Source organism: Mustelus asterias, chromosome 15 (assembly GCF_964213995.1).
Source record: "Mustelus asterias chromosome 15, sMusAst1.hap1.1, whole genome shotgun sequence".
Lineage (NCBI taxonomy): Eukaryota > Metazoa > Chordata > Chondrichthyes > Carcharhiniformes > Triakidae > Mustelus > Mustelus asterias.
The window spans coordinates 101,834,066-101,858,682 of record NC_135815.1 but is presented as its reverse complement, the minus strand read 5'-3'; the positions used below and the strand labels follow the sequence as shown (position 1 = coordinate 101,858,682).

Here is a 24,617-nt window from a genome sequence, read left to right as displayed (position 1 = left end):
AATACTCTAAGTATGGTCTCACCAAGGCTCATTAAACTGCAGTAAGACACCCGATCGCTTTCTAATAAGGTCTGGCATTGGATTTGCCTTCTGAATTTCTTGCTGTACCTCCCTGTTAACTTTCTCTGATTCAGCTTCAAGGACCTCTGGGTCTTTCCGAATTCAAACTTCTCCCAGTCTCTCATCATTAAATATATTCTGCTTTTCTATTTTCCAACTAAACTGGATAACTTCACGTTTCTCCATGTTATATTCCATCTGCCATCTTCCTACCCTCTGATTTAACCTGTCTAAATTCTTTAGCAGCCTCTTTGTGTCCTTCTGACAGCTTACTGTTCCACCTCACTTTGTATCGCCAGCCATTTTGGATACATTACACTTGGTTCCTTCATTGACGTGATCAACCTGTAGCTTTCCAACATTTAGAGGAAGCTGGTGGAATGTAAATATAATCTCGTGGGTGAAAGTGGAGTGCTGTTTCATTATTCAAAAGGCCACAGTTTCTTCATAGTTTTTGCAACAGAGTTTAAACTGTGGTATTAAATACCTAGACCACAATGTCCAGCCACAAACCTGTGTGGATTTCTTCAGGAAAACAGGACATCAATATCCCTGTTTGAAGGATATGGGATTCCGCTGAGCATTACAACGATCAGTGAAAATGGTAAAAGCAGCAGAATAATCATTCATTTCACATTTGCAATCTAGTCAAAATTCACCTCAACAAGTCTTCCATTAGACTCCCCACTCCCCAGCCCCAGCCCCACCCCAGCCCCAGCCCCAGAGGGTTTTGTTGCTTGGCAAGTCATTATCCCAATATGTGGGTGCAGTAGACCACTCCTCATGTTGCTCGAGTGCTATTTTCTTATTTTCGTAATTATTGTTGCTAATAAAAGGAAGAAGACACTCCAAGCCAGGGTAATTAGAAATCCACCCCACACTGGCCAGTGGGTGAAGCCCCATCCTGCAACATTAAAGGAACACAGCATATTAGATTTTCACAGTAACTTCATTGCAGTGTTAATGTAAGCCTACTTGTGACACTAATAAATAAACTTTAAACTTTAAAAAGATGGAAAATCTTTACAAAAGTTTCTGAGAAGGATTAATTTGATCAAATGTTGTAGAGTTAAGTTATAGAGTCATAGAGGTTTACAGCATGGAAACAAGCCCTTCGGCCCAACTTGTCCATGCTGCCCAGTTGAAGGAGTTGACTGCTTCTAAACCTTGAGTGTGTGTCCAAATTTGCCACGACATATGGTTTAATTTTCTTTAAGAGTGAAATTGAATGGGATGTATAAGCATTCAGTAAACTGGGGTTGTGCTATCTCCAACTGTTTGGCATTTTTTTTAGGTGTTAGAAGTTTGGTGCAGATGTATTTACTGGTTCAATTGGCAACCAGCACAGTTGAGGAAGGAACAACTGTTGCAGCTGTAGAGTTGTCATGTTACAGTCTGACAGCACCCTCTGTAATTTGAAGTCCTGATTTTTAATTATAGAATCGGTGTGGCCACATTCCAATCTGCTTCACCCAGTTTACAAACTGTATCCGAATGAAAAACAACTCAAATCAGAAAGTCAGACATTCCTTTTGTAAAAGTCTGATCAGTTTATAACGTGAGTACCCAGTGCAGGTGTTCGAACAGGAAACCGCAACTCAAAAAAGAAACAGACAAGAAAGTTCCTGCCATTTGATTCATAATTAATTCATTTCACAAATGACAGAAATATAGCGAGTAATCTCACAGGAAAGGACATGGTAGGCTAGAGATATTGATAGTCTTCTGTCTGAAATGTTTAATTCATGGTTGTCTCACTTCCTAAGTTTCCCCGAAATACATATTCCAATCAGAAACAAAGTTCTGTGGTAAGCTAATGTATTTTCATCCTTTGATGGGATGTGGCTGTTGCAGGCAAGGCCAGCATTCATTGCCCATCTCTAACTGACTGGATTGCATCACAGGGCTGGCATCTTCTTATCTCTCAGGCGACACTAATGACCTCCCTGTGAGCTGCAGAGACCAAATTCAAAGAGGACTATACAAAGGCCATCTGCATTTCATAATCCAGGCTGGCCAATTGGAGTCTCTTCATCTCTGAGGACAAAGGGCCTGCAACCCTCCTTTCAATTCTTAATGGTTGAGACATTCCACAATCTTTGGGACTCAGGTGAGGAAGACACACGCTTTGTCAAAGACAATGTGGAGAGATGGGAGTCATGTGACATGGACCGCTAGCTTGTGTAACCAGTTATATTATCTTGTTGCTCTGTGAAATCTCAGTCTGCCATTTTACCATCTACCAGTCAGGGTGGGATTGTTGTCGGTGCAGGCTCGACGGGCTGAATGGCCTCCTTCTGCTCTTTCGGGTTTCTATAATTTTATGATTCTATCACAGAAAAGGAGCTTTGCCCAGGTTGAACATCTGGCCCCATCCACACTCCTTCTGCCAGAAATTCTGTACCAGTCTCCAGAAGACTGATTCACCTCTGCCTGACTATCTCATTGCTGGAAGTCAACTTCACTGGAAAAATGAATTATCCAGCATCACTTTTCAGCCTGTCGACCTCAGTGAAGAACGACCTCATTGGACCTGGATCCTGGATTCTGGACTCATGTGAAACAATAATTATTTTCTCTGTGGTTTTTGCTTTGTAAATATTTCTTTCTCTATCCCTCTTTTACACTACGAGTACAAAGGAGGCTACATTGTGACGCTCCTCCCATGTTTGAGTGTGTACAAATAAACTAACCCTTTGAGTTTATCCTATCTCAAGTTTGCTGCTGGGGTTATTATTAGAAATTTGGATCATATCAAAACCAAGGAGTTTGGAAATATGTGCGGCACGGTGGCACAGTGGTTTGCACTGCTGCCTCACAGTGCCAGGGATCCAGGTTCAATTCTGGTCTCAGGTCACGATCTGTGTGGAGTTTGCACGTTCTCCCTGTGTCTGCGTGGGTTTCCTCCGGGTGCTCCGGTTTCCTCCCACAGTCCAAAGATGTGCGGGTTAGGTTGATTGGCCATGCTAAATTGACCCTAATGTCAGGGGATTAGTGGGGGAAATATGTGGGGTATGGGGATAGGGCCTGGATGGGATTGTGGTCAGTGCAGACTCGATGGGCCGAATGACCTCCTTCTGCACTGTAGGGATTCTATGTCACCACTTATAAAGGGGCAAGCAAATCAAAACCAGCTTTTTATTTATGGATGTGTGATGAGAGGAGAAATTAATGCGGTTTAAATTAACCCCTTCCGATCTGTAACATGGCTTTGTAATTTAGTGTTTTGAGCTTTCAGGTAAATATTTATATCCACAGGGTTTTCCAATCCACACTCTTGTGGTTACACACGCTAACATCATTCTATAATCCCGAAAATTCCAGAATCCAGAGAGGGCTTGGTCCCAGGCATCCTGTATTGGAGAGGTTATGGTGTAACAGAAATAAATTATACATAAAACAAATTGTTTCTGGAAACTCCATATTATCTTGGCAAAAAATTAACATTTTTACCTTTAGCTTTGAAAATTAGTTTCCAGGTTTAAAAATTAGCTTTCAACTTATTGAAATGAACAGAAATTGTACACACTGAATTGATTAAAAAATGCTTCCCTACCTCGGTAAAATACACCTCGGAGGGCTTCAGCTGCGTAGGTTTGTGGCAAGATTAAACTAAAACACCTCAGTGGATAAGGGATACTTTCAATTGGCCAGATGATTCCTGAAACAAAGGGAGATGACTTTGGAATATGATAATCTGTGACTCCGATACATCTCTGGTAAGAATAAGATTGTAAGAAGTCTAACAACACCAGGTTAAAGTCCAACAGGTTTATTTGGTAGCAAATGCCACTAGCTTTCGGAGCGCTGCCCCTTCGTCAGGTGGAGCGGGAGATGTACTCACAAACAGGGCACAGAGACACAAACTCAATTTACAGAATAATGATTGGAATGCTAATCAAGCTAATCAATGCTAATACAGCTAATCAAGTCTTAAAAGTACAGACAATGTGAGTGGAGAGAGCATTAAGCACAGGTTAAAGAGATGTGTATTGTCTCCAGACAGGACAGCTAGTGAGATTTTGCAAGTCCAGGCAAGTTGTGGGGGTTACAGATAGTGTGACATGAACCCAAAATCCCGGTTGAGGCCGTCCTCATGTGTGCGGAACTTGGCTATCAGTTTCTGCTCAGCGACCCTGAGGTGTCGTGTGTCGTGAAAGCCGCCTTGGAGAACGCTTACCCGAAGATCAGAGGCTGAATGCCCGTGATTAGCATTCCAATCATTATTCTGTAAATTGAGTTTGTGTCTCTGTATGCCCTGTAGCAACATCTCCCACTCCACCTGATGAAGGAGCAGCGCTCCGAAAGCTAGTGGCATTTGCTACCAAATAAACCTGTTGGACTTTAACCTGGTGTTGTTAGACTTCTTACTGTGTTTACCCCAGTCCAACGCCGGCATCTCCACATCAAGAATGAGATTAACATGAAGAAAACATTTTCTTAATCAGCAAGTTGTTGTGATCTGGAAGGCGCTGCCTGAACGGGCGGTGGAAGCAGATTCAATCAGAACTTTCAAAATGGAATAGAATAAATGCTTCAAGTTCAGGAACTTCATCACCTGCTTCTAGTAAACTCAATGTGCTGTCAATCTCACTGGGAACAGTTTACTGGAATTCCATAGGAAAATAAACTGCCTGGGAAATGATAAGACATTGTGTCGTTGAGAAGGTTATTTATATTGTTGGGAAATACACAATAGGAAAATGAGATGGCAAGATGTAGGAACACCAGATGCAAAACAGGAAGTACTGGAAACAATCAGGAACTGCCTGACTTTGGACACAAGGTGATAACAAACTGATGAAAACAAGTAAAGATGAGGAAGTTTCAGAGATTATCTTAAAGTGCCGAGTGACAGGTAGACCCAAACTTTTATTGAAAGTGGGATTCTGAAAGGGTTAACCCAATGCTGTACTCGATGCATTTCTTATTTATTTCACAGAATTTTATTTTCCACATCAATTGGAATAAGTTCTGGAGCTGATTATTAATTTTTGTCGCTGTTTTTGGACATTAGCCCATGTTCTAAATCGCACCAAGTGCTATTTCCCTATCAGCCGGTGGGTTCTCGTCTGCTCCTCAATTATAAAACTCTCATCCTTGTCTTCAAATCCCTCCCTGACCTCGTCACCTCCCGACCTCTGTAATCTCCTCCAATCCCGTACCCTCTGAGATCTCGGCATTCCTCTATTTCCAGCTGAATCACCTCCTCCTGCTCCCAGATCCTAAGTTCAAATCTTCCACCCTCTCGAGCAAACCCATTTTAAACATCCCACCATTGGAGGCCATGCCTTCAGCTGCCTGGGCCTCAGGCTGTGGAATTCCCTCCCTGAATGGTGGGCACGGTGGCACAGTGGTTAGCATTGCTGCCCCATAGCACCAGGGACCTGGGTTCAATTTTGGCCTCAGGTGACTGTCTGTGTGGAGTTTGCACATTCTCTCCATGTCTGCGTGGGTTTATTCTGGGTGCTCCAGTTTCCTCCCACATTCCAAAGATAGGTGGATTAGCCATGGTAAATGCGTGGGGTTATTGGGATGGGGTAGAAGGGAAGGCCTGGATAAAATGATCTTTCAGAGAGTCGGTGCAGACTCGATGGGCCAGATGGCCTCTTTCTGCACTGTAGAGATTCTATGGTAAATCTCTCCACTTTGCTCTACATTGCTTTCCTCATTTAAGATGCTCTTTAAAACCAACCTCTTTGACAAACTTCATCTGCCCTAGGCCCTTCCATCACCTCTGTTGCTTAATGTCGAACTCTGTTTTATAATGACTCCTGTGAGACACTCGGAGAGGGTTTGTTATATTAAAGGTGCTTTATGAATGCAAGATTTTTTTTGTTAAAACTCACTGACCGCTCAGGACAATATCTGGATAGAAGATTCCCAATGCAACCTGGGCCGCTGACTGCTCATCATCAAATGCAGCTGAGATGAGCAGGCCCAGGGACATTCCAGTGATGCCTTGCATTAAGATCAGAATGATGATCAGGAACAAGTTCCCTTCATTGGGAATCTATGGCAGAAAACACAGATAAAAATGATTAGCCCCAGGCAGTCAATTGTTCAATGTCATTTCAACTTCACTTTTTAAACAAAGGGAACCAGTTACTTGATGTACACTGTAAACATTCACTCCCTCCACCCCCAATGCAGAGTTCCATCTACAAGATGCACTGCAGCAACTAAGGCTCCTTCGACAGCTCCTTCCCAATCCGTGACCTCTCTACCAGGAAGAAGGACAAGGGCAGCAGATACCTGGGAACACCCCCACCTGCAGGTTCCCCTCCCAGTCACTCACCTTCCTGACTTGGAAATATATCGCTGTTCCTTCACTGTCACTGGGTCAAAATCCTGGAACTCCCTCCGTAACAGCACGGTGGGTGTACCCACACCACATGAACTGCAATGGTTCAAGAAGGCAGCTCACCACCACCTTCTCAAAGGCAATAAATGCTGGCCTAGTCAGCAACGCCCATGTCCCACAAACAAATTTTTAAAAAGTAACTTCCATCGTCTTTCATTTGGGACTGAATTTTACCTGAGAATTGGTGCAGTGTTTGGTATAAATTGTGGAGTTTTTGTGCTAAAAGCTACTCTGAACAACTGTACAGTGGAAGTGTATTCCTATCGAGTTTAGCATTGCTGATGAGTGTCACATTGACTCAAAGTGAAACAACAAATATCGGAATTCACGGAAGCGCAGAGCAGCAGGAGGCAACTTCAGGTCCAGAATTCCCCATTGCTTTAATCCCCAATCTCACACCTTGCCCTGCAGCGAGAGGGAGGCTATCTGAGTGCTGTCACCTTGGCTCTGCCTGTTTATAGTTAGCTGTCTGTGGAGTAGGACAGTGAGCTGCCGCTTGTGCTGCATGCTTCTAATGCATAGATTTGCCCTGATTGTCCTGATGTATTTGCTAATGGCTTTTGCTACCAAATAAACCTGTTGGACTTTAACCTCTTGTTGTTAAAACTCTTACTGTGTTTACCCCCGTCCAACGCCGGCATCTCCACATCATGCCCTGATGTCAGACAACCCCAGTCTCCACTCACCCCACCCTCTCTTGCTGAGTTTGATGCCTGTCAGATAGCTCAGTGGTAGGAGGCCAGGGAGGTCTCCTGTAAAACCCCAGCACTCCGACTCAGAGCCAGGCCTGCCCCAGGTCTCAGCTTTGAGCACAGCTTTGAGGAGCTGTCCCTCTACAATCAGCACCTGGCAGCTGTGGCCACACTTATTTATACTTTTTGTTGAAGTCCTCACAAATGTTCAAGTTTAAGGTCTATTTATTAGTGTCACAAGTAGGCTTACATTAACACTGCAATGAAGTTACTGTGAAAATCCCCTAGTCGCCACACTCCGGCGCCTGTTCGGGTTACGCTGAGGGAGAATTTAGCACGGCCAATGCACCCTAACCTGCACGTCTTTTGGACTGTGGGAGGAAACCGGAGCACCCGGAGGAAACCCACGCAGACACGGGGAGAACATGCAGGCTCCGCACAGTGACCCAAGCCGAGAATCGAACCCGGGTCCCTGGCGCTGTGAGGCAGCAGCGCTAACCACTGTGCCACCGTGCCACCTCCCCTCCCCCCCCCCCCCCCCCCCCCCCCCGCATCCTATTCCCTCCTTCCTACATCAGCAGCACTCACCTCCCCTGCTGGGGCTGCCGGCCTCAGAGAGGCATCCTGACCAACACTCCCAGAGGCAGCCTCTGGTGAGGTCTTCCAAGTGGCCGGGTCTTAGAAACCAGCGGAACCAGGTCCTGGAAATGGTCCCTTCCTTCATTGACAAACTCATGTTGGAAAGATCCTGAACAGTGTTCAGATGTCTGGACCCTTCAATAAACGGGCGCCAGTGGCAGGCTCATCTGTAACTGTCTGCCCGTTGCATTAATCTCAATAACATGGAACCAAGCTGCAGATTGCGGGCAGACTCACCAATACTTTCCCATTTGAAACTTTTGCAGGGAACTGACCTTGAAAACGAGGAAGGTAAAGATGAGTAACAATGCTGTCTGAATAATCATTGTCAGCAGGTGGGAGAAAGCATGAGCCAAGATTATCTCCAGGGAACTAACACCTGAATAAAAACAATGAATAAAGATGTACACAAAAATATTTACTCACCAAAGTAGAGTTAATACAGCTGCCTTTCCAACAATAATATCCTACCTGGAATATGATTTAAACTTTTACTTCATAAAATACAAGCACAATATCCGGTGAACACCTCGATCCCATTCTTTACCTTCCCTCCTCATGCTCTCAAACCCTACCATACAAATATCGTATTTATCTAAATAGCTTCCTTTAAAAATTATAGTAAGAAGTCTCACAACTCCAGGTTAAAGTCCAACAGGTTTATTTGGAATCACGAGCTTTCGGAGCGCTGCTCCTTCATCAGGTGAGTCACTCACCGGGGTACAGACAGGAGCAGCGCTCCAAAAGCTTGTGCTACCAATAAACCGGTTGGACTTTAACCTGGTGTGAGACTTCTTACTGTGCCCACCCCAGTACAACACCGGCATCTCCATATCATGGCTCTAAAATTTATAAACTTTCTTTAAAAACTATAACTCTATTGTCAAGAATGTCCAGCCACAAGTTCCCGTTGGAGTTCAAGGTTAGTTGGTGACTATGAAAATCAATGGGAAAAGTTGATAAGACCAGGAAATTCCTTCAGGAACAGGCTGAACCGTGACCCTGGATTGGTTAAAGGAGAACAAAAGCTGGAGCTATGGCCAGTTTGTTCGGATTGAGTTTGGCAGATTTAATATTGTAGCTGACATATCATCATGGCGGAGCCTTGTCATTGCCCAGTTTGTGAAAGTGGGTGGATGCTGGTATATTTTCTGATTGGGAGTGGTTTATTGTGACGTCTCCAACACCCTCCGGCTTTACAGGGAGAAGCCAGTTAATGTGCATTCCTGCACTGTGACTCCCTCAAGCAGCACAGTCAGTATTCAACAGCAAATACGTGGCACGGTCAGTCTACTGTTTGTTTTATAAAAATCATATTTATACAATGTGTAATAGACAGAACCATTACTCACAAAGCACTGAATATGGTCTCTCTTTTACAACTTCTACAGATGCCCCATAGAAAGCATTCTTTCTGGTTGTATCTCAGCTTGTTATGGCTCCTGCTCTGCCCAAGACCACAAGAAACTACTGTTGTGGGAAATTTACCACTTCGGAGTCAGACTTGGAGGTTTCAGTAATACAGTTTTATTTCGGACAAAGCTTTGGGAGAAAGCACTGATACTCCGCAGTACTTGGCAGCCACCTTCTCAACTACACAATGGTAGTTGATCATTTTTATACCTTTTAGACAATAGACAGTACGGACATTAGCCGTTAACATATCGTTACAAGTTGAGTAGACAGATACGGACATGGACAGTTAACACATCATTGTACATAGAATGGATACATTCATGCAGTTATGTCCTCTATCAATGACTGGTTTCGATATATACATTTATGTATTTATGTCCCCATCAGTGGCTGACCTTGTTATCAAACTCATTGTTCTGGGTCAGCTCTTTATCTCAAGTCTTAAAGTGCCTCAAGGTCTGACCAGTTTCCTGCAGCAATTTAGACACGACAGGTTTTAACTCTTTGTGTAACTGTCTCTGCCCAAAGTCAGTGCCTTTTAATGTCCCTTCCCAGAGTCCATTTTGTGTGCCAGGTAACCATTTTGTGTCCATCATTTTAATTTCACCATAACAACTCCCCCTTTTGGTCAGGATTATTCTTTAATAATCCACAGACCAACAACAGCATCATCTTCACAGGGAGATGTTCATCTTCTTCTTTCCTTCCTTGTAGCTCTTGACGTCTTCAGGGGTTCCCATCATGTATTCTTCCTCAATGGTTACACTGGCTCCTGGCACAATTCGTGTCACCATTGCTTTGCAATAGACATTAAGGCATCCAACAGTTAGGCAACAGACAATTACTATTGAAATGAGTATGATCAGTCCATGCAGTAAATAGGATCCCCAGGATCCCCCCGCTAGCCATTCCAGCCAGCTACTCCCTTTCTTGGGTCCCTGTCTGAAGTCATCAAGCTGTTTTCTGATGTTATTAATGACTTGGGTAATGTTATAGGATTCGTCTGTGACATGGGTTATGCATTTGTCTCCTATGATTGTACACACTCCCCCCTGTTGTGCTAACTGGTCGTCTACTGCATATCGGGTCTGCTGTGCATATAATCTCAGTTCAGCCATTTCTTGGTTGACAGCTTCCAGTGCTTTTGAAGTGCTGTTTCCCAGGACTGTTAGTCCACAGACAATATGATTCCTATTTTTTGCACTAATTACTCCTGCTGCCCCCCCAGAGATAGGGCTCCGAGGAACCCGTATCCCAGTGATGATCCCATTGTGCCCGGGGCTTCCCAATCAGCGCAGAATTCTTTGCTGACAGCCCAGGTTACTACCTTTCTCCGGATATGCCCCTTCTGAGGGCATGGAACAGTGAATGGTCCTATTGTTCCTACTGCAAAAAGGATCGGGAGGGTTGGTGTTGCTGTCGTGTAGGTACCATTGAAGAGGAATACAAATCCCTTCTTAGCCCAGTAGCATTTAGTGTCCCGATTATTGGTTTGTGTATACCGCCAATTACTCGGTTTACTTGACTCCCCGTTTGATCCCACCACCTGGTAAGTATGAAGCGGGTATGTCCATTTGGCTGAGCTGACATGAGTCCCATTACACTGTCCACAAATGAGCTGCCTCCCCGCGGTTACATTCAGGCATTTCTGCTCATCACAGGTGCAAGTAAACTGACCCCTATTTACCCGACAGTGCTGACGGGCACACTGCGTCTGTACGCAGGAATCATTCTTGGGGACCAAGGCATTTGCACATCCCCATCCCTGCCCCAAAGAACAAAGCGGATAGCTTGCATTATCCGAGCAAGCTCTTCCTCCCACCTGTTGGAGCCCCCTGCACACAGGATCTGTGGGATTTACAAGTTCCACACATCTTCCCTGTATACCTCTTTTATATTTGCCAATTTGTCCCTTACAGGATGCGTCTGATGTATCTACTGTATATAAGTCATGGGGGGTCCACCCAGGGATGGCCACAAATAGGGCTTCTACCGATTGGGCTAACGGGTAACATACAGTTCGATTCCCGTGTAAGTGTATATGAGCTTTGTAAAATAGGTTATCTTCCAGCCCAGTCAAGTTTACAGTCGCGACAACGCAAAGTAACACAGTTACATACGTGATTTCATACATGTCCGCAACGAGCAAGTATCCATCCTAATACTGTCAGTTATACAATTTTCCAAAAGTTATACTGCCAACCCGAACGCGTCAGTTACTCTTGCTTGCAGTCATCACCTGTTTTGGGGAAAGCAATCTGGTCACTTTAATTCATTCATTCATTTCTTGTGTAATTTCAGCTGGGTCCAATGTTTCCATACACCTTTCCCCCTTATGTCCAGACAGGCACAGGTGTCTCCACTAATTATAACTTCATATGGCCCATTCCATTTTGGTGCAAATCCTAGTTTTTCGGGTAATGTTTTTACTAGGACGCGACTTCCTGCTGTTGGGACGTCAGGGAGCATTTCAAGTTCTTTCTCTGCGTCTCTTGCTTCCTGATTATCTTTTACCAATTTGCGCATCCCTTTTAGTTGGGCGCTTAGTTCCAAAACACATCTCCTGATTTTGTCTTTTAGTGGACCTACATCGGTCCCACCTGTTATGATGCTTTCTGGTAATTGCATCGCCGGTCCTGTCATTAGTTCATGAGGGGTTAATCTGGTTGTCCGGTTTGTGATGGCTCTTCGCCTCATTAATATAGTGGGCAATACCTCTGTCCACATTTTTCCTGACGATTGTATGGCTCTAGCTAGTGCATTCTTAAGTGTTCTATTCATACGTTCCACCATTCCAGAACTCTGTGGGTGGTAGGGGATGTGGAATTTTTGTTTTATCCCCATTAATTGGCACACTGTTTTTACCACCTTTCCAGTGAAGTGCGTCCCTTGGTCCGAATCGATATGTAAGGGTACTCCCCATCAAGGGATTACCTCTTCTGCCAATGTTCTAGCCATCGTGGTAGCAGTACAATTTGTAGGAGGGAACACTTCTACCCACCTGGTGAACTGGTCTATAATAACCAGACAATAGGTTTTGCCATGGGATTGTGGTAGTGGCCGTGTGAAATCTATTTGCAGATGTTCCCAGGGTCCCTTTGGTCTCGGCTGGTGTTCCATCTTAATTTTTATGGGTCTACCAGGGTTGTGTTGCGCGCACGTCACGCATTGGTGACAGTGTCGGGCTATGTCCCTTCCCATTCCTTTCCACCACCATTCCTTTCCTATACTAGTTATCATGGCCTCTCTACCCACATGCGAGAGTCCACGGTGTAGTTCCAATTGGGTGTTTTGTATGCACTCTGGTGCCATTACCCTGTCATTTCATCTCCAAACGTTATCAGTCCCTCTGCTTGCTCTCTGTGCTTCCCACTTCCCCTTTTCCTCTTTCGAGGTATCCTCGTGTAAGTCCCGAATATCTTCTTGTCTGTTCCATTGCTGCTATTGGCAGCTCACCAACTGTCTCCTGTTCTAAGGCTAACTGTGCTGCTCTATCTGCGGCTTGGTTCCCTTTGAAATTTAACCAGTCCGGGTTATCTCTTCCTGGTTCTTTCTGGTGCGCTTTAATTTTTATTACTGCGGCTTCTCGAGGTTTCTCGCCAGCTTTTAGCAATGCCTCAATTCTTTGTTGGTGTTTAATAGGAGTTCCTCCCATGGTTATGGACCCCCTTCTACCCCATGCTGTCATATAATCATGTATTACCCCAAATGCATACCGACTATCTGTAAATATGTTTACTGTTTTGCCTTCAGATAACTCTAGTGCCTGTGTGAGTGCCACTAGTTCTGCCACTTGCGCGGATAGACCTCCGTCAATCCTTTCTGACTGTACTGTCTCTAATTTGTCATTCACTGCTGCCCACCCTGTCCGGGGTGGTCCTTCCACATATTTGCATGAACCATCTACAAAAAGGGTCTCCTCAGCTGTTGTTAAAGGTACATCCTTTATCCTACCCTCTTCTGCGTCCATATCTATATCCCCACAACTGTGTGGCTCTCCTGTGTCTGAAATCCCTTCTGCTGGGTTATCTCCTGTGTCCCTTATTATTATTATGGATTTGCTTGGAGGTAGGAGGACAGCTTCCCATTTAGCCCTTCTCATGTTTGAGACGGACCTTAGCTTTCCCGTGTTCAGCATTTCCACCAAGGTGTGTTTGGTGTGGAGGATTATATTCCCTGTCATTATTATTGGCTCGCTAACCTTTACGGCTCAGGTGGCGCACTCCAAGGCGGCTATGCACCTTGGCAGTCCGGTGACTACCGGCCCTTCTGCGGTTGAATAACAACCTTTTGTGCCATGGTCCTGTGTTACCACTGCGGAATAGAACCCTCCTTCATTATTACAATGTATATGGAAGTCTTTATTGGAATCTGGTAATCCTAGTCCAGGGACTGATATTAATTCTGTTTTTAATTTGTTATAAGCCTCTTCCTGCTCGGGTCCCCATTCTACGGGATTTAAAGCTGGTTTTCCCCCTTTGACTAGTCTTTGTATTGGTTCTGCCAATTTTGCGAATCCCAGGATAAAACTTCAGCGATAGTTAAACAGTCCCAGCACCCTCCTGACTCCTCTTACGGTGACGGGCCGCGGCATTTGTTGTACCGCCTTCTTTCGGTCTGTTGGCATTTCTTTAAGCCCTTGAAATATGAGGTGTCCTCGGTATAGGACTTGTGTTTTCCCGATTTGTGCCTTTTTGGGGCTCACCTTTAACCCTGCAGTTTTTAGTTCGTTTAATACTAGATATTAGATATAGTGCTTCCTGATGTCCTGACTTGGATTCTGAAGCTATTAAGATATCATCTACAGGATCGTGCTACCCTCTGGCAGTTCTACCCTGTTCAGGATGTCACTCATTACTCGATGGAAGATAGCGGGGCTGTTGTGGAATCCCTGCGGTAAACGAGTCCAAGTGTACTGCTTGTCTCCCACTGTAAAGGCAAATTTGTCTTGGGATTCAGGATCCAAGGGTAGGGACCAGAATCCATTGGCTATGTCCAATATTGTAAATATTTTATGCTCCAGTGACAGTCCATTCAGGATTGTCGAGGGGCTTGCTACAATGGGGTGCAAATTGGACGTGACTTTATTGAGTCCGGTGTAATCTATCGTGAGCCTATCGCTTCCGTCAGGTTCGCTCACTGGCCAGGTTGGGGAGTTAGTGGTGCTTGTGGTTTCTCTCAGAATCCCCCTCTCCACTAACCCTTTAACCATCTCCACTACAGCTTTCTCTGCCTCTGGTTTGATTGGGTATTGTCGGTGTGGCTTATGCTCCGGTCCAGGTACCTTTATTGGGTCCAATTTAGATAAGCTGGTATCTAATTTTGTTTTAGCCCACACTCCGGGGACGGAAGTACAGCTGGCTCCGAACCCTCCCATCTCTAATTCCCAATTTCTGGTGGTGACAGTGGCCACCTTAATAGTTTCGAGGTGACTTCTGAGTTTCCCTATTCTAGTTTTCCGACCGCCCTGTCTTGGCCAGATTAATTCTCCCTTTCCACAGTCTATCAAAATCTCATATTCTTTCATTAAATAATTTCCCATTATTGTACCCTCGTTATTTTAACACACATAGAACCTCATTGGTATATACAGATTATTTATTTCTACTAACATGGTCTCGCTCAGGTCGGCGGGTGTTTTGTTCCCTCTTATCCCGGGTTAGGTAAATCATTCTACTTGTAGTGGGTAAGGGTAGGTCAGTGACAGATATGGACGCTCCTGTGTCCACCAGCATCTCACATTGCCTGCCCCCTACCAGTGCAGACACATAAATCCTTCTCTCCTTCTTACTCTTATGAATGGGGGCTGCAGACCGTCAATCTTGCTGACCTCGGAGGTTCCTTGGTTCCTCCGATTCCGCTGTGGCCATGGATTGGGTCGGGGGTCTCCCATGTTTGTCCCAACTCACTGCTTCTGTGTGTCCGTGTTTATTACAGTGACTACAATGCTTCCCACTGCTCCCAAATCTGTTTCCTTTCCTTGGGGCCCCGCAAGGTGCCCTTGTCGGCCACAATTGTGGCAAGTCAGTTTGGACTTAGTTCCGTTCCCGTTACTGTAGGCAGCTACTCTTTCTCGCCTTGCTCTTGTCTGGGATTTCTCCTCTCCGCCTCCCGGTACGCCACTAGCCCATTCTACCAATTCATCGTAATCTTGGGACACAATGACTCCCATTTTTAGGATGGTTTGGTGAGCACTAGAGAGTCCATCCTTGAAAGCCTGGATGAAGGCTCGATCCCCACGACCTGGGTTTCGTTGCCCTGAGCATTCCTGATATACTTGGAACAAACGTTCCCCGTACTCAGAAGCTCCTTCCCCCTTTAGCTGCTGGGTCGTAGTAATTCTGCTCCAGTTAGTAGGAGCATTCCCTAAAACTCTCTGAATTTCTGCCTTAAACTGGGTGAAGGGTGTCTGTTGGGCATCTATTTCTGCTGTTAGGGTGACTACATGTGTCCACCGTCCCCCACTATAATCCTGTGCTGGAGGAGCGGCGGGTCCACCTGCTACCTGTCTCCACTTACCCGCTGGACAGGCTGCCCTGACTAGTTGGTGTATGTCTCTCAGGTGTAATTGGTGTCCTACCCAAATTGTATCTAATTCTTCCCAGAATTTAGTGTTTGCGCTTCTAGGTTGTAATTTACCCAGGGAAGCCATTATCTGCTGTCTGTCACCTGGGCTGAAGGGTTTATAATTCGCTTTTGGCTGCGCATCTGTTCCCCCTCGAGCTACTGGTGCTCAGTTGTGTTCTAGCGCTTCCCACTCCTCTGGAGGAGCGGTTGGTCCCTGTCGTGTGGACTCATAAGGAGGTAGAGGAACAGTTTCCCTTCTCCATTGATTCTCTTCTAACACTTGGTTTCGTTTCTCCAGTTCCCTTACTCTGGATTCTAACTCTCTAATCTTCTCTTTAGCTTCACTCCACTTTTTAGTAGAGGCGACTACTTGCTAACTGATGTACTAATAATACCCCTGTCTTCTTTGTCTTGTTTCTCTTTTCCCCATCTATCCACTTTCTTTGCTGTTCGAAGGTCTGAGAAGTTTTCCAGCCATCCCTTTGCATCCTCTTTATTAACGCTTGCCTGTCTGCCATGTACACTTCAATAAGAGATCCTGCAGATCCCCTCTTAACTTCTTTATCTGCCATCTCGCAGACTTCACTACCCCCGGTCACTATTGCCTCCTTGGCAACGTGTTTTAGGCACCGTTCGCCCACGATTACTTCCTAGCAATGTGTTCTCTCTACCGTAGGGACTTCACTACCCCCAGCCACTATTACTACTCCAGCACTGTGTTTCACTACCGTCTCAGGGTTTCAATTTATATTCACGGCTTCACTATTACCACCTCGGCAATGTGTTTCTCCACCGGAGACTGGCTCTAGGTCCGAGTTGATCAGCTCCTTTTCCGCACCGCTTTACAACATTGACAGTCCAGTTCCCAACTATACAAACTTTCATGCAATCAGATAGCAACTCTGCGTTTGTTCGCCACTACAGAGTTTGATGTTACCGACCTTTGCCACTTGTGCTTCACAATCCTAAGTGCCCTTGGTGCCTCTACGCCCACTTCAGGGTCCTGACCTTCGCGTGGGGGATTTCCCCTCTTAACAACCGGTCTAAGGCTGCGCGTTTGAGACAGGCATTTCCTTGTCCTCTAGTCGGTCAGCACAAGTGAGAGTCAATCAAAATTATCACTATATCATCAGCAGTTAGTACTTATCACTATAATACCATATACAATCAATACTTATCACTATAAATACCCCTTAATTTTACCCCTTTTAAAATGTATTGTTGACCTCGTCTGACTCCCACAGATTCAGTGATCTCTACCCCGGCTTTCCGATCGTGGCCAATCGATCGAACTTACCAGCAATGACATCCTTGCCGACTACGCCAATTGTTGTGGGAAATTTACCACTTTGGAATCAGACTTGGAGGTTTCAGTAATACAGTTTTATTTCGGACAAAGCTTTGGGAGAAAGCACTGGTACTCCGCAGTACTTGGCAGCTACCTTCTCAACTACACAATGGTAGTTGAGCATCTCTTATACTTTTTAGACAATAGACAGTACGGACATTAGCCATTAACACATCGTTACAAGTTGAGTAGACAGATACGGACATGGACAGTTAACACATCATTGTACATAGAATGAATACATTCATGCAGTTATGTCCTCTATCAATGACTGGTTTCGATATATACATTTATGTATTTATGTCCCCATCAGTGGCTGACCTTGTTATCAAACTCATTGTTCTGGGTCAGCTCTTTATCTCAAGTCTTAAAGTGCCTCAAGGTCTGACCAGTTTCCTGCAGCAATTTAGACACGACAGGTTTTAACTCTTTGTGTAACTGTCTCTGCCCAAAGTCAGTGCCTCTTAATGTCCCTTCCCAGAGTCCATTTTGTGTCCATCATTTTAATTTCACCATAACACTACAAAAGGTCGTGGATGTAACCCAATCCATCACGCAAACCAACCTCCCATCCATTGACTCTGTCTACACTTCCCGCTGCCTCAGCAAAGCAGCCAGCATAATCAAGGATCCCACACACCCCGGACATTCTCCACCTTCTTCTGTCGGGAAAAAGATACAAAAGTCTGAGGTCACGTACCAACTGGCTCAAGAACAGCTTCTTACCTGCTGCTGTCAGACTTTTGAATGGACCTACCTCGCATTAAGTTGAACTTTCTCTACACCCTGGCTATGACTGTAACACTGCATTCTGCACTCTCTCCTTTCCTTCTCTATGAACGGTATGCTTTGTCTGTATAGTGCGTAAGAAACGATACTTTTCACTGTATCCCAATACATGTGACAATAATAAGTGAAATGAAATGAAATGAAATCTCTATGGACCTTACTGAGAATGTTGCAATCAGATTCTTACATCCACTGATTTTAATCTGATGAACAAAGTAGTTTGAGGATTCACAAAGAATGGTTTACGCTTGTTTAAGGGGTTAATTTACTTTGTCCCAATAATTAAGCCACACAAACCTGCCACCCAGCATCTGTCCAGTAATCCTTCTTTCCGTTCAGTTACAAATGAGAGTGCAGTTAAACCAACAGCCAGGAAGAAGGCGATGCTGTGGAGATTTAAAGTAAGCACTTTGTGATAATGACATTGTGGCTGGTGTTTTAAATGTGTTCCATATAGCGGTTAATGATAAAAATACAGCAGTGTTAATATCACTCAGAGCTGTTTAAACACACCAGCGACTGAATCAGGTCTGACACAACCTGATCTCATATCCTGCTGCTGTGGCAGTGATAGGAGCAGTATGTGGGCGGGGGAGGAGGGGGGGGTGTTACGGGGAGGGGGTATCAGTGGGGGGGTGTTACGGGGAGGGGGTATCAGTGGAGGGGTGTTACGGGGAGGGGGTATCAGTGGGGGGGGGGGGTGTTACGGGGAGGGGGTATCAGTGGGGGGGGGTGTTATGGGGGTTTCAGTGGGGGGGGTGTTACGGGGAGGGGGTATCGGGGGGGGGGTTATGGGGAGGGGGTATCAGTGGGGGGGGTGTTATGGGAGGGGGTATCAGTGGGGGGGGGTGTTATGGGGAGGGAGTATCAGTGGGGGGGGTGTTATGGGGAGGGGGTATAGGTGGGGGATGTTACAGGGAGGGGGTATCAGTGGGGGGGGGTGTTACGGGGAGGGGTATCAGTGGGGGGGGTGTTACGGGGAGGGGGTATCAGTGGGGGGGTGTTACGGGGGGGTATCAGTGTGGGGGGTGTTACGGGGAGGGGTATCAGTGGGGGGGGTGTTATGGGGAGGGGGTATCAGTGGGGGGGTGTTACGGGGGGGTATCAGTGTGGGGGGTGTTACGGGGAGGGGGTATCAGTGGGGGGGTGTTACGGGGGGGTATCAGTGGGGGGGGTGTTACGGGGAGGGGTATCAGTGGGGGGGTGTTACGGGGGGGTATCAGTGTGGGGGGTGTTACGGGAAGGGGGTATCAGTGGGGGGGGTGTTCTGGGGGGATATCAGTGGGGAGGGGGTGTTACGGGGAGGGCGTATCAGTGGGAGGGGGTGTTACGGGGAGGGGGTATCAGTGGGAGGGGGTGTTACGGGGAGGGGGTATCAGTGGGGAGGGGGTGTTACGGGGAGGGGGTATCAGTGGGAGGGGGTGTTACGGGGAGGGGGTATCAGTGGGGAGGGGGTGTTACGGGGAGGGGGTATCAGTGGGGAGGGGGTGTTACGGGGAGGGGGTATCAGTGGGGAGGGGGTTGTTACGGGGAGGGGGTATCAGTGGGGAGGGGGTGTTACGGGGAGGGGGTATCAGTGGGGAGGGGGTGTTACGGGGAGGGGGTATCAGTGGGAGGGGGTGTTACGGGGAGGGGGTATCAGTGGGGAGGGGGTGTTACGGGGAGGGGGTATCAGTGGGAGGGGGTGTTACGGGGAGGGGGTATCAGTGGGGAGGGGGTGTTACGGGGAGGGGGTATCAGTGGGGAGGGGGTGTTACGGGGAGGGGGTATCAGTGGGGAGGGGGTGTTACGGGGAGGGGGTATCAGTGGGAGGGGGTGTTCCGGGGAGGGGGTATCAGTGGGGAGGGGGTGTTACGGGGAGGGGGTATCAGTGGGGAGGGGGTGTTACGGGGAGGGGGTATCAGTGGGGAGGGGGTGTTACGGGGAGGGGGTATCAGTGGGAGGGGGTGTTACGGGGAGGGGGTATCAGTAGGGGGGTTGTTACGGGGAGGGGGTATCAGTGGGAGGGGGTGTTACGGGGAGGGGGTATCAGTGGGAGGGGGTGTTACGGGGAGGGGGTATCAGTGGGGAGGGGGTGTTACGGGGAGGGGGTATCAGTGGGGAGGGGGTGTTACGGGGAGGGGGTATCAGTGGGGAGGGGGTGTTACGGGGAGGGGGTATCAGTGGGAGGGGGTGTTACGGGGAGGGGGTATCAGTGGGGGGGGGGTGTTACGGGGAGGGGGTATCAGTGGGGAGGGGGTGTTACGGGGAGGGGGTATCAGTGGGAGGGGGTGTTACGGGGAGGGGGTATCAGTGGGGAGGGGGTGTTACGGGGAGGGGGTATCAGTGGGAGGGGGTGTTACGGGGAGGGGGTATCAGTGGGAGGGGGTGTTACGGGGAGGGGGTATCAGTGGGGGGTGTTACAGGGGTATCAGTAGTGAGTATATCTGGACAGGAGGAAACTGACATTTAAAGGAAGCTGAGTGTTTGTATTGTACACAGAAACTTCAAATTTAAAAAAGCATCATCACTGTGGTTTTCACCATGCACGGTCGGTAGAGATTTTCCTTTCTTTTCTAAAAAAAATGCCTACACTGGTGTAAAGTATTCATTACCTCCGCAGGTGCAATCAGATATTAGGTCAGTGAAAATAGTATGTGTTATTTTATTGAAGGATTTGCAGTGAGTTTATTTTTGTAGATCACCATTTAGAATGTTGGACGTTATGGAATCATTTGAAAAGTATCTAATTTGGCAGCAATATAACTGTAAGCTGTACTGTATCAGTAATACTAACTGTAAGCTGTACTGTATCAGTAACACTAACTGTAAGCTGTACTGTATCAGTAACACTAACTGTAAGCTGTACTGTATCAGTAACACTAACTCTAAGCTGTACTGTATCAGTAATACTAACTGTAAGCTGTACTGTATCAGTAACACTAACTGTAAGCTGTACTGTATCAGTAACACTAACTGTAAGCTGTACTGTATCAGTAACACTAACTCTAAGCTGTACTGTATCAGTAACACTAACTGTAAGCTGTACTGTATCAGTAACACTAACTCTAAGCTGTACTGTATCAGTAACACTAACTGTAAGCTGTACTGTATCAGTAATACTAACTGTAAGCTGTACTGTATCAGTAACACTAACTGTAAGCTGTACTGTATCAGTAATACTAACTGTAAGCTGTACTGTATCAGTAACACTAACTCTAAGCTGTACTGTATCAGTAACACTAACTGTAAGCTGTACTGTATCAGTAACACTAACTGTAAGCTGTACTGTATCAGTAACACTAACTGTAAGCTGTACTGTATCAGTAATACTAACTGTAAGCTGTACTGTATCAGTAACACTAACTGTAAGCTGTACTGTATCAGTAATACTAACTGTAAGCTGTACTGTATCAGTAATACTAACTGTAAGCTGTACTGTATCAGTAACACTAACTCTAAGCTGTACTGTATCAGTAACACTAACTGTAAGCTGTACTGTATCAGTAACACTAACTGTAAGCTGTACTGTATCAGTAATACTAACTGTAAGCTGTACTGTATCAGTAATACTAACTGTAAGCTGTACTGTATCAGTAACACTAACTCTAAGCTGTACTGTATCAGTAACACTAACTGTAAGCTGTACTGTATCAGTAACACTAACTGTAAGCTGTACTGTATCAGTAACACTAACTGTAAGCTGTACTGTATCAGTAACACTAACTCTAAGCTGTACTGTATCAGTAACACTAACTGTAAGCTGTACTGTATCAGTAACACTAACTCTAAGCTGTACTGTATCAGTAACACTAACTGTAAGCTGTACTGTATCAGTAACACTAACTCTAAGCTGTACTATATCAGTAACACTAACCGTAAGCTGTACTGTATCAGTAACACTAACTGTAAGCTGTACTGTATCAGTAACACTAACTGTAAGCTGTACTGTATCAGTAACATTAACTCTAAGCTGTACTGTATCAGTAACACTAACTGTAAGCTGTACTGTATCAGTAACACTAACCGTAAGCTGTACTGTATCAGTAACACTAACTGTAAGCTGTACTGTATCAGTAATACTAACTGTAAGCTGTACTGTATCAGTAACACTAACTGTAAGCTGTACTGTATCAGTAACACTAACTCTAAGCTGTACTGTATCAGTAACACTAACCGTAAGCTGTACTGTATCAGTAACACTAACTGTAAGCTGTACTGTATCAGTAACACTAACTCTAAGCTGTACTGTATCAGTAACATTAACTCTAAGCTGTACTGTATCAGTAACACTAACCGTAAGCTGTACTGTATCGGTAACACTAACTGTAAGCTGTACTGTATCAGTAACACTAACCGTAAGCTGTACTGTATCAGTAACACTAACTGTAAGCTGTACTGTATCAGTAATACTAACTGTAAGCTGTACTGTATCAGTAACACTAACTGTAAGCTGTACTGTATCAGTAACACTAACTGTAAGCTGTACTGTATCAGTAACACTAACTCTAAGCTGTACTGTATCAGTAACATTAACTCTAAGCTGTACTGTATCAGTAATACTAACTGTAAGCTGTACTGTATCAGTAACACTAACTGTAAGCTGTACTGTATCAGTAACACTAACCGTAAGCTGTACTGTATCAGTGACACTAACTGTAAGCTGTACTGTATCAGTAACACTAACCGTAAGCTGTACTGTATCAGTGACACTAACTGTAAGCTGTACTGTATCAGTTACACTAACCGTAAGCTGTACTGTATCAGTAACACTAACTCTAAGCTGTACTGTATCAGTAACACTAACTGTAAGCTGTACTGTATCAGTAACACTAACTCTAAGCTGTACTGTATCAGTAACACTAACTGTAAGCTGTACTGTATCAGTAACACTAACTCTAAGCTGTACTGTATCAGTAACACTAACTGTAAGCTGTACTGTATCAGTAACACTAACTCTAAGCTGTACTGTATCAGTAACACTAACTGTAAGCTGTACTGTATCAGTAACATTAACTGTAAGCTGTACTGTATCAGTTACACTAACCGTAAGCTGTACTGTATCAGTAACACTAACTCTAAGCTGTACTGTATCAGTAAAACTAACTGTAAGCTGTACTGTATCGGTAACACTAACCGTAAGCTGTACTGTATCAGTAACACTAACCGTAAGCTGTACTGTATCAGTAACACTAACTGTAAGCTGTACTGTATCAGTAACACTAACTGTAAGCAGTACTGTATCAGTAATACTAACTGTAAGTTGTACTGTATCGGTAACACTAACTCTAAGCTGTACTGTATCGGTAACACTAACCGTAAGCTGTACTGTATCAGTAACACTAAATGTAAGCTGTACTGTATCAGTAACACTAACTGTAAGCTGTACTGTATCAGTAACACTAACTCTAAGCTGTACTGTATCAGTAACACTAACTCTAAGCTGTACTGTATCGGTAACACTAACTGTAAGTTGTACTGTATCAGTAACACTAACTGTAAGCTGTACTGTATCAGTAACACTAACTGTAAGCTGTACTGTATCAGTAACACTAACTCTAAGCTGTACTGTATCGGTAACACTAACTGTAAGTTGTACTGTATCAGTAACACTAACTGTAAGCTGTACTGTATCAGTAACACTAACTGTAAGCTGTACTGTATCAGTAACACTAACTGTAAGTTGTACTGTATCGGTAACACTAACCGTAAGCTGTACTGTATCAGTAACACTAACTCTAAGCTGTACTGTATCAGTAACACTAACTGTAAGCTGTACTGTATCAGTAACACTAACTGTAAGCTGTACTGTATCAGTAACACTAACTGTAAGCTGTACTGTATCAGTAACACTAACTCTAAGCTGTACTGTATCAGTAACACTAACTCTAAGCTGTACTGTATCGGTAACACTAACTGTAAGCTGTACTGTATCAGTAACACTAACTGTAAGCTGTACTGTATCGGTAACACTAACTGTAAGTTGTACTGTATCAGTAACACTAACTGTAAGCTGTACTGTATCAGTAACACTAACTGTAAGCTGTACTGTATCAGTAACACTAACCGTAAGCTGTACTGTATCAGTAACACTAACTGTAAGCTGTACTGTATCAGTAACACTAACTCTAAGCTGTACTGTATCGGTAACACTAACTGTAAGTTGTACTGTATCAGTAACACTAACTGTAAGCTGTACTGTATCAGTAACACTAACTGTAAGCTGTACTGTATCAGTAACACTAACTGTAAGTTGTACTGTATCGGTAACACTAACCGTAAGCTGTACTGTATCAGTAACACTAACTTTCAGCTGTACTGTATCAGTAACACTAACTGTAAGCTGTACTGTATCAGTAACACTAACTGTAAGCTGTACTGTATCAGTAACACTAACTGTAAGCTGTACTGTATCAGTAACACTAACTGTAAGTTGTACTGTATCGGTAACACTAACCGTAAGCTGTACTGTATCAGTAACACTAACTGTAAGCTGTACTGTATCAGTAACACTAACTGTAAGCTGTACTATATCAGTAACACTAACTGTAAGCTGTACTGTATCAGTAACACTAACTGTAAGCTGTACTGTATCAGTAACACTAACCGTAAGCTGTACTGTATCAGTAACACTAACTGTAAGCTGTACTGTATCAGTAACACTAACTGTAAGCTGTACTGTATCAGTAACACTAACTGTAAGCTGTACTGTATCAGTAACACTAACTCTAAGCTGTACTGTATCAGTAACACTAACTGTAAG

General features: G+C 45.0%; 1 protein-coding gene across 1 annotated transcript in view; it reads right to left on the bottom strand.

Moving 5' to 3' along the window:
* Positions 1–846: 846 nt before the first annotated feature.
* Positions 847–24,617, bottom strand: part of abch1 (ATP-binding cassette, sub-family H, member 1) — a 52,780-nt gene continuing 29,009 nt past the window's right edge. The window contains exons 13-17 of the mRNA XM_078230505.1: positions 18,173–18,261; positions 8,031–8,134; positions 5,914–6,073; positions 3,617–3,721; positions 847–964 (exon numbers count right to left, since the gene is read on the bottom strand). Of these exons, the coding sequence (XP_078086631.1) occupies positions 858–964; positions 3,617–3,721; positions 5,914–6,073; positions 8,031–8,134; positions 18,173–18,261 (565 nt within the window). The 3' untranslated portion in view covers positions 847–857. The remainder of the gene's footprint in view (positions 965–3,616; positions 3,722–5,913; positions 6,074–8,030; positions 8,135–18,172; positions 18,262–24,617) is intronic.